Here is an 8733-nt window from a genome sequence, read left to right as displayed (position 1 = left end):
TTATTTCCCTCCTCTCAAGAGAGGATTTGGGCTGTTTAATGGGTTGCAACAAACAGAAAAAGACTGAGCTTAGCTGCATAGGAATACAGACGACTAACTGAGATTCCTGGCCTGTTTTTTTCCTCCTCCTCTGGACTCCTATGGTTGAATAAAAGTTTCATAAGGGTTACATTGCACTGTGCAGATTTACAAGTGAAAAATAACTATGGTATATTCAGCAATTTTCCTTAACTTCTCTTGAAAACTTAAAGTAGCTCAAGCACACTTGTTTTTGAGACGGGAACAAAACAGAGCTATAAGAGAAATTAGAGAGAGGTAGCCAAGTAATAAAATCTTTATCATCCACACGTACAATTAAAAAAATACAAATCGAGTGAAGCAAGGCTTAAAATATTCTCAATTCAATAGATCTTTAAAACCCTGAATCGTTCACTGCTCATCTTACAGAACATAAACCTATCAAGCAAAACTATTATTTTATGAGTTGTAACAATAAAGAATACATTATTCTTCACTGAAACTGGGAATTTTTAAGTAGGTGTCCCACATGTGTCTTTCTCCCTAAACCAAATCTCCTTTGAGGAATGTTTATGTTGCTGATGGAAAACCTGACAAGAGCACAACTGGTATTACTCTCCTTTAGTTGAAAAAACAACAACACTGTTGTCTTTAGCAAGCATATGATAAAAAAAATAGAATACAAGTATTTGTGTAAAGTGAAACTGAGAAGTGAATAAATAATGCCTCAAACGTATAAAGATTGTGTCATGTGTCTCCATCTGGTGGCTTAAAGAGGCTACTGCTTTCAAAAGATTTCTGAATCGAGTTTCTCTACCAAACATGACAACACTTTCCATGGAGTGTAGCATTGTTTATTACATCACAGTTTTATGTAATAAAAGTCATATGGTCTTCTTGTTTGAAGACCATATGACTGAACAGAGAACAAACATATTGTTACTGAACATAACGCAGTTCAAGAAAGAATTTTAACAAACATGATTTACAGCCGACTGAGAAAAGATATATACACGTGAAATCAGGTCGGTATTCTAAATCTAGTGTTTGGTAGAAATAGGTCAATCATCTTAGAAGATCAGTGTCACCCACAAACAAGATCTGATTCTAATTATACATTTTTAATGCACGCTTGACTTGGGAACACAAGATCTGCGTAACCCAATTCCATTTAAAACCCTGCGCCAGCAACAAGAATCCAAATTATTACCAATTGACTGCAGAGAGGCAAAAATGACAGAAGGCAGCTCAAAACACCAGACCTTAATGCAGTTCTGCCATCTGGTTTTTTTCATACCCGTTCTGTTCACAAACTTTACGATCACTGGCCGCATACACCACCAGCATCCGACATTTAGCTAACAGTTTGAAGCTGTTAGCTAAATGACTTTCGAAGCTTCATTCGAATGTCATTCGATGTCCTAAACTTGCATCAGGTTTACATTAACTTTGACAATCAGGGAACAAAATATAGGATGAATTTCCATTTCTAATTGTAGAATTGGCTTTATTTTTGTGTTTTTTTTTTTCTTTTACTACTCTTTACATTTAATATTTAGGTCCAGCAGTTTTGTTCCCAAGCGAGGCTCCCCCAGTTAGTTCATTAAAGCAACCTTTTACAAATCATGAATGCTTAGATAGATTTAGTCAGAAGTTTGCTTTGGATAAATGGTTCTAACATTTAGCTGATCAGTCAGTGCCAGCCTCTCTCAAAAATACTTTACACAAGAACTCATAGCTTTTTATATTACACGGTTTAAATGGACAAGCATTTCAAAAATTAAAACAGAGGAGGAAAAAAAAAATGCACAAAACCAAAAGTGAACTAAAGAGCATCCAAGGTGGGCTGTTGAAGTCCAAACAGTGGTTTGGAGGATCTGAGTTGACCCATCCATCACCCACTTGAGCCATTTGTGATCATATATTCAAATGTCCGTTATGATCAGTGGAAATGCAGGTACAACCCTCCCAACACGTTGGCACCATTTATGTGTACCGGGGTAACAAAGGCAACTGGGTCACAGCTTCTGGATGACCACCTGAAACTTACCTGGGAGAACAAGAGGCAAAAAAAAAAAGGGAACCATTATTATAACCTACACAAAAGTAAAGTAACAAAATTGGACAGCACAGTTAATGAGATGTTCTGGGCTTAATGATCAGTCATTTATCCTGTAGCAGTAGTTATTTCTTTATTCAATGAGACACACACTCAAACTCTAGTGGTCTCATTGAACACTGTTGTGTTTATCCTGGTTATGTAGGTTGCAAATTCTGAGTCTTTTCAGTCAGGCCTGTTAAAGTAGCTACTTTAACAGCAACTTAAAAGTCTCCACTGAGACTTTTTAGGGGACAATGGCTGTTGTTCCAAAATGCACTAGTTGATTTTAGTAAACCATCAGACATGGTTGATCTTAAGGTTTCACTGAACAGGATGCACATTCTGGCTATTAGGACTGTACTATAAATATCAAATATGTTGCAATATTCATATCACAAAGTACTGTTTGGACTGCAGTAATATTTTTCAAGTGCTATGAAACTGTGTTTTCACACTAAGGTAATCACACTGCTGCTGTTAAAGTCTTACAGCAGCAGAGTCTCACACTGGACATTAATGACGTCCAAAATGCTGAAGGTCACAGACTGATGGAAGCACAAATGAGAAGGAGAGAAAAGAGGAAAATGGGGATATGGCAACTGATATTTTCATCATAATATTTACCAATACTATCACTAGTGCACAATTTTCTAACATTGTGAAGCCCTTGCAGACAAAAAACATACTTATAATATTCACAAAAAGAGATAAAATCAGTTCAAGTTCTATTCAAGTCATCTGTTAAAAAAAAAAAAAAATCACTTATTTTTTTTCTCAAATTGCAGTTAGAGCAAAAAAAACCATAGTCCTGCACATAGGAATAGAAGTCATGTATTGGACACTTACATGACGGCATGATGGAGACCTCAGCTGTCACCACACTCTCCAGCCCGAGGTTAGACAGAGCTCCTCTCACCACACCGCAAGAAAAAGCAAGATACTGGGAAAAAGGATGGATCGATCAGCTACAGCTTAGCTAAAACAAACTGACTTTCTAAGCTGCGTGTCATAATCATTTTATCTACTTTTTTATGCTAGATTTAAAATTAACAGCAGTGCACATCTATTTGAGTGTACTAGGTGATAATTGTGTACCTTGGGGGCCTGATCCAGATACTGTTTCCCACCGGAAAACTGAGTCAGTAAAGAAAACTTGTTGTCCTGTAGAACATAAGTCCCCTGTGGTGCAAAATACATGGTTAGACTGTGCTACATTTTATTCCGGACATTTGCTAATGCTCTTCTGAAACACCCACATTTGCAGAATTGTTACCATTTCCCTTAGTAGTTTTTTTAAAACCTCTTTTAAAAGAAGAACTTTACAGGCTTTTGGTTTTAGTTCAAATGCTGTTTGTCATTTATAGGAACCTTGGACAGAATTGGAGGCTTTGCCTTAAAGTTGTGTCTATTTTCCAATCTTAGTACAGAATATTATGTCTGCCGAAAATACATGAAAATACATACGTCTAATTAAGTCAGAATGTCATCAAAAATTTAGGCATTAATTTCTGTAAGTTAATATTACAAAGCAGTGTCTTGTTTGACACTGTCTTCAGCACAATAAATCAAATGAAATTTAATCACTGTGAACCAGATTCTCTGTGAACCAGATTTTTTCAACAATATTTTACCTGATGGTTTGTTCGGAGGTTATCCACTTGTCTCCTAAACACCTTAGTCCAGAAGTCTTTGCAAATAAACTTCATAATATCCAGCTCATCCTTAAAGCTGGGGGTGTCCCGTGTCAGTCTGCAAGCAAACATCAAATCATATACATATTAGAAAGGAGATCAGTGGTCGGATATGCATCCACTGTTAAACATCCCTGGTTATGAACATCACCTACCTCTCAATGAGACCTTGTCCCACCCTGAAACCCATCGCTTCTAAGAGAGAAATACATGCCGCTCTGTCCTTGGGTGCAATAATATATAGACATACAAGGGGATTGGTTAAAAAAAATGCAACAAATTATCTTGTAACGTAGTATTGTAAATGCTAAACTTGTGCTACATAGAATTAAGAGAGGAGAGAGAACACAGACTAAGCAATTACCGGGTAAGAATTAGTATCCAACATGCCCAAAAGTCATTTAAGTATCATATTTTTTTGTATTTTGCTAACTTTGCAGCTTTGACTTTTATCTAACAGTTTTTATTTTCGTATATATTAATGGATCGGGGAAATGCAGTTGCTTACAAGCTTTTTTTTATGTCAGAAAAACAATTTGATTCAAGTTTGTAAATGAACAGACCTTGTTGTCCAGCTCTCCTTTTCTCGACTGCTGCTCGTTGAAAATGTGCGAAACAATCTCCATATGGAGAAACTCAAACAAGGAGTCGTCTGCCATTCTGTAAAAAGACTCAAAATGAACATAAAACTCTATGAAAGGAAGGGACATTAAGAAAATCAGCTGTAAACATTAAAATCCTGTTCCTCTCTTTAGCATTAGCTAGCTAGATTTGATTAGCAACCGGTGATTAAATATTTCTAAGCATAACAGAATGGGCTATACGAAAACGGAGTAGAGAAAAAAAACAATAGAAGGATCACTTATAGAAATTAACCACCAAAAATATCGCATTAGATTCAAATTTGCACTACATTAGCTTACTTGTCAAACCTCCCGTACTCTGCTAACCTACTTCTGCTTCTCAGGTTGCACTCGATATATCCACCAGGGCACCCCGTAAAAAGTATGCAGGCGAAATTAAAGGTACTTTAATTAATTTATATGGATTATCAACAGGAGAAGAACCCTGTTTGTGCTACTAAAGACAAGGTAAGTAATGAAAATAATCTAGTGATTGAACAGCCTCCCTGATACCAGATAAACAGCAGGTTCACATCTAGATTTAGCTTCCGAGTACGCCGGCGTAATGCACAAACCTCTGTAACATACCAGGGAACCAATCAAGATACAAAGCGTATTTTCCATGCGCTTCCTGGATCCGATTTGATTGGATCTTAGAAAGCAAGCTACTTCCTCGCTCATGTGATTTGTTTTCGACAGAAAAGGTTGGACATTTTCTGCATTTGATTCCGCTCATATATCCATTGTATAATGCAAACCCCCATTCTTTATATTTACAATGTAGTGACAATTTAAAATTGAGTGCTTTCGCTGTCCATCCAGTGTTGTTTTGTTGCGTTTCCAGCCATGTCCAGCAGCAAATACCCGATAGTGGTGCAGGGGGAAGCGTCTGAAACGGACTCCGATGATGAAGTCTACATCACTTCTCTGACTTCTCACCAAACTACCGCAGGAGGAGCCAAGGTTAGCTAATAGAAATACAAATAAACTTTGAGCATTTGAGCTCTGTTTTTCTTAATGCGTTTTTGGATGCTGTCAGGTTCCTGGGGAAGCCTCGGAGACGGACAGTGAAGATGATCCGCAGCAGGCGGTCAGATCCTCTGTAATGGCTCAGGAGAGTGCTCAGATACTCAAGAGAGAGCTGCCCCCTCTTATTGTGGTCAGAGACAATCCCAATGTGCAGTCCATAGTAGAAGACAGGCCGAGCCCTTCACACAAGCCTTATGGTGAGGACACATGTTTGCACAGAGGTAACAACATAAAATCACCAACCTAATCCCTGTTTTGGTACTGGTTGAATGTGAACAGTGTTATGAAAACCTGCCATTGTGAAATAATGTATTGATGTTACGCTTTGTGCATCTCTGTGCTTCATCTGATGTTTTAAACACCATTTTCATCCTGAAAGAAGGTAATTTTGAGTCTTTTTCCCCTCAATAACATCGATATTGTTATGAGTGGTGTTATTGTTAGAATAACCTAGCAGTTCTTTTAGCATGGTGCTTTCAGTAATGGGAATTTCCAGTTAATCTCAGATTAGGGTCGCTCAAGCTTAAAATTGTCCAATTCAGGTCACCAATGAAATTCTCAGGGCATCTCCAACTCCAGCATTTGAAATGCCTGACTACATTTGTAATAGTCATATTTCATAGAACTTTATTTCTGACAAATAACAGTGAAACTAAAGATCCATTACTGGCTTTATATATTTTTATGTTATCAACCTAACCATATCACACAAACTTAGAAGGACATTATCCACTAAAGTTTCTTGTTTGGTTGTTTTTATCTATTTAGGTAGCTGTCAAGTCTGAGTCCGTGCTCTGTTTATAATTCTGTTAGCAGGAGACACCCTTCTGCAGCAGAAGCTGCAGGAGTCCAACAGCCGGCTGTATACGGATGTGGGGCAGAGGGTTCGACAGGTTTACGGCAGTGCCAGTAAGGAGGTATGCTGTGTTTCAACTTGAACCAATAATTTGTCAATGCATGACTTAATAGTTATCTAAAGTCTTTCTTCTCTACTGCATCTCTTCTGGCATGATCTGTCATCTAATTTACATGAAACAATTCCACACAAAAGTCAAAATTATTCATACCCCTGGCAGTTTCAGATGTACAATATATTTTATTTAGCTTGTTCTTGATAGGAAATGTGACGGGCATCTCTCAAAAGATAAGAAAGCAAAATAAGATGAATATGTATAAGAAAAATAAATAAATTTTCACTTTACATGTAAAAATTGCATATCAAAAAGTATCACTGCAATACTTATTGGAAAAATCTATTTTGGCATTATAACATTCAAATCATTCTTATATTTGCTGACCAGCTTTTTCTGCTTCCAACAGTATTTTAATAAATGTTCTTTAGTGATGAACTCTTAACAGTCTTTGGGGTTGGAAGGCCTCTTTGCCATCACCCTAATCTTTAACTGAGATCAGATTCAAGTCGGTACCCAAACTGGGCCACTCCAAAAACATGAATATTTCTTTCAATTAGAAAAATCATGCTGGTCAAAATAAAAGATTACTTCTAACAAAATTCTCCCAGAGATAGGAACTATTTTGTGTTTAATAAAGTAAAAGTTCTGACATGCAAATGCAGACATGCACGTTAGAGCTGACAGAATTTCTTTGTGCAATCTGTTGCATGCACTTAAATGGTGGGCAGTAAAATATTGTGTAATTATGTGGCTACCAGGTCCAACCAGGTTTGATCTCTACTGGAATCAAATCCATACAGTAAGACGCATCTTCTCGGTTTATTGGTTAACTTTGTGTTTGTAAATTAGGTCCACAGTGTGACATCTCAGCTGAATTCGTCCCAGAGCGCCATCATCAACGCTTCCCACAGTATCAGATTAATCCTGGACGATCTGAAGGCCGTGTCCGAGAAGATCGACATTATCACCAGCTGCCAAATACTGCCTGATATTAACATCAACCCTGGTTATTTAACTTCACCTACACCCTAATAAATGCTTTGCAACTGACTGAAATTATGACATATTTTTAAATAGCATCATACACACATGTTCATTTAGTAATTTCAGAGTAAGACACAAAGATGAACAGTATGTTGTTTTACTTAAGTGGATGCAAATTTTCCCTACATATAAAAGTAAAAAGTGTTTGTAAGTTGCCTTTTGTTGTATTTAATTGACAGTGACTGTATGTAGCTTTCTGTTAATAGAAATTTAACCGAATATGTTTTTTTTTTCTTCCTTTAAAGAAAAAAGAAATATCTACTTTTTTAAAGAATAAATTGTATATTTAAAACCTGAATGATTAAAAATAAAATGTTAGTCTCTGATTTCTGTCTAGGTTTTCGATTTCTTTTTGTTTGTGGGTTGAATGTATCATGTATTGTTGTTTTTCAGAAGGGACTTCTAGGATAGATGAAAATTGTTGCTTAAAACAAAATCATAAGCTAAAAATCAAAGAAAATTGATAACCACAAAAACATCATGATGCAAAACTTCAGTAAATGACCAAGAAACATTCACATAAGGAGACATTAAAATAAAATGATTTGCAGTTCAAATTAATAATTTTGTAGGGGAAAAAAAAGTGTGCTGTTGCAAATGCTGTTGCATTATTAAATATCACCACAGTACAATGTCATGTTTATGACTTCTGAATCTTCACAATTCACTAAATACATATCAAATATATTTTGAACGGATGTTTAAATAAGACACAGTAGATTAAAATGACCAGTCACAATTACAAACATCTGCCGAACAACTTATTAATACAAGAAAATGTACTGCAAGCCATCAGTAGATCTATTTATGTAAACATCTCCTCATACTCTTTAAACAGGGGTGTAGATATACACCAACACCACCACCAGCAGGTTGAGAACAGTGCCTACAATACCCACAATGCCAAGTAAATGATCAGGGTCAACTCTGCACCTCTCCATTTTTTGGCGCAGACTCTGAGCGTCAGCTGCCTGAAATAGAAAGTAGAACATAGATGCACATTTTAAATGCCTTGTAGAATTGATGGCCCCATGTAAATAGCTTAAGTCCTCCATACCCCTTTTTTTCTGAGAGTCATTTTCTTAATTTCTTCTTCAGACTGTGAAGAAGGTATTTGTTATTATTGGTAAAGAACAACTGGGTAAAAATATAAGCAGTGATGCATGATATCCACTTTAATGGATATATGATTAACTGGAATTTCCAGCTCATGAAAAATCAATTACAGCAATGTATTGGGATTTCTGGTTCGACATGGGATGGAAGTTTATTATGCACTTACACTAGTTATCCAGCAGATGGTAGTGTGTAGC

The 8733-nt window shown here is 36.5% G+C and overlaps 2 protein-coding genes across 5 annotated transcripts; one reads left to right on the top strand and one right to left on the bottom strand.

Annotated features, from left to right (window-relative positions):
* Window positions 1-856: 856 nt before the first annotated feature.
* trappc6bl (trafficking protein particle complex subunit 6B, like) lies at window positions 857-4942 on the bottom strand. Its single transcript, XM_007563043.2, has 7 exons — window positions 4734-4942; window positions 4374-4470; window positions 3966-4033; window positions 3751-3868; window positions 3215-3298; window positions 2966-3059; window positions 857-2068 (listed from the first exon to the last, which is right to left on the bottom strand). The coding sequence occupies exons 2-7, from the start codon at window positions 4467-4469 to the stop codon at window positions 2037-2039; spliced, it is 492 nt and encodes a 163-aa protein (XP_007563105.1). The 5' UTR covers window position 4470; window positions 4734-4942; the 3' UTR covers window positions 857-2036.
* Window positions 4943-5046: 104 nt separating this feature from the next.
* Window positions 5047-7685, top strand: bloc1s3 (biogenesis of lysosomal organelles complex-1, subunit 3). 4 transcript variants are annotated; one of them, XM_016676934.1, is made up of 6 exons: window positions 5047-5137; window positions 5278-5396; window positions 5473-5659; window positions 5842-5844; window positions 6276-6379; window positions 7226-7432. In XM_016676934.1, exons 2-6 carry the CDS (start codon window positions 5280-5282, stop codon window positions 7406-7408), a joined length of 594 nt encoding a protein of 197 aa, XP_016532420.1. In that variant the 5' UTR covers window positions 5047-5137; window positions 5278-5279; the 3' UTR covers window positions 7409-7432. The 4 variants fall into 4 exon arrangements, with proteins under 4 accessions (XP_016532420.1, XP_007563104.1, XP_007563102.1 ...); XM_007563042.2 differs by lacking the exon at window positions 5842-5844 and having other exon boundaries at window positions 6279-6379; XM_007563040.2 differs by lacking the exon at window positions 5842-5844.
* Window positions 7686-8733: the final 1048 nt, after the last annotated feature.

Source organism: Poecilia formosa, unplaced genomic scaffold (assembly GCF_000485575.1).
Source record: "Poecilia formosa unplaced genomic scaffold, Poecilia_formosa-5.1.2 Scaffold144, whole genome shotgun sequence".
Classification (NCBI taxonomy): domain Eukaryota; kingdom Metazoa; phylum Chordata; class Actinopteri; order Cyprinodontiformes; family Poeciliidae; genus Poecilia; species Poecilia formosa.
This window is presented reverse-complemented; position numbering and strand designations above follow the sequence as displayed.

Coding starts and splice junctions, on each gene's coding strand:
- trappc6bl (XM_007563043.2), bottom strand. CDS start 4,469: ATGGCAGACGACTCCTTGTTTGAGTTTCTCCATATGGAGATTGTTTCG. Junction 3,869..3,965: donor GGACAAGGTCTCATTGAGAG/GTAGGTGATGTT, acceptor GTTTGCTTGCAG/ACTGACACGGGACACCCCCA. Junction 3,299..3,750: donor ACCTCCGAACAAACCATCAG/GTAAAATATTGT, acceptor TTTGCACCACAG/GGGACTTATGTTCTACAGGA.
- bloc1s3 (XM_016676935.1), top strand. CDS start 5,280: ATGTCCAGCAGCAAATACCCGATAGTGGTGCAGGGGGAAGCGTCTGAA. Junction 5,397..5,472: donor CTACCGCAGGAGGAGCCAAG/GTTAGCTAATAG, acceptor GGATGCTGTCAG/GTTCCTGGGGAAGCCTCGGA. Junction 6,380..7,225: donor ACGGCAGTGCCAGTAAGGAG/GTATGCTGTGTT, acceptor TTTGTAAATTAG/GTCCACAGTGTGACATCTCA.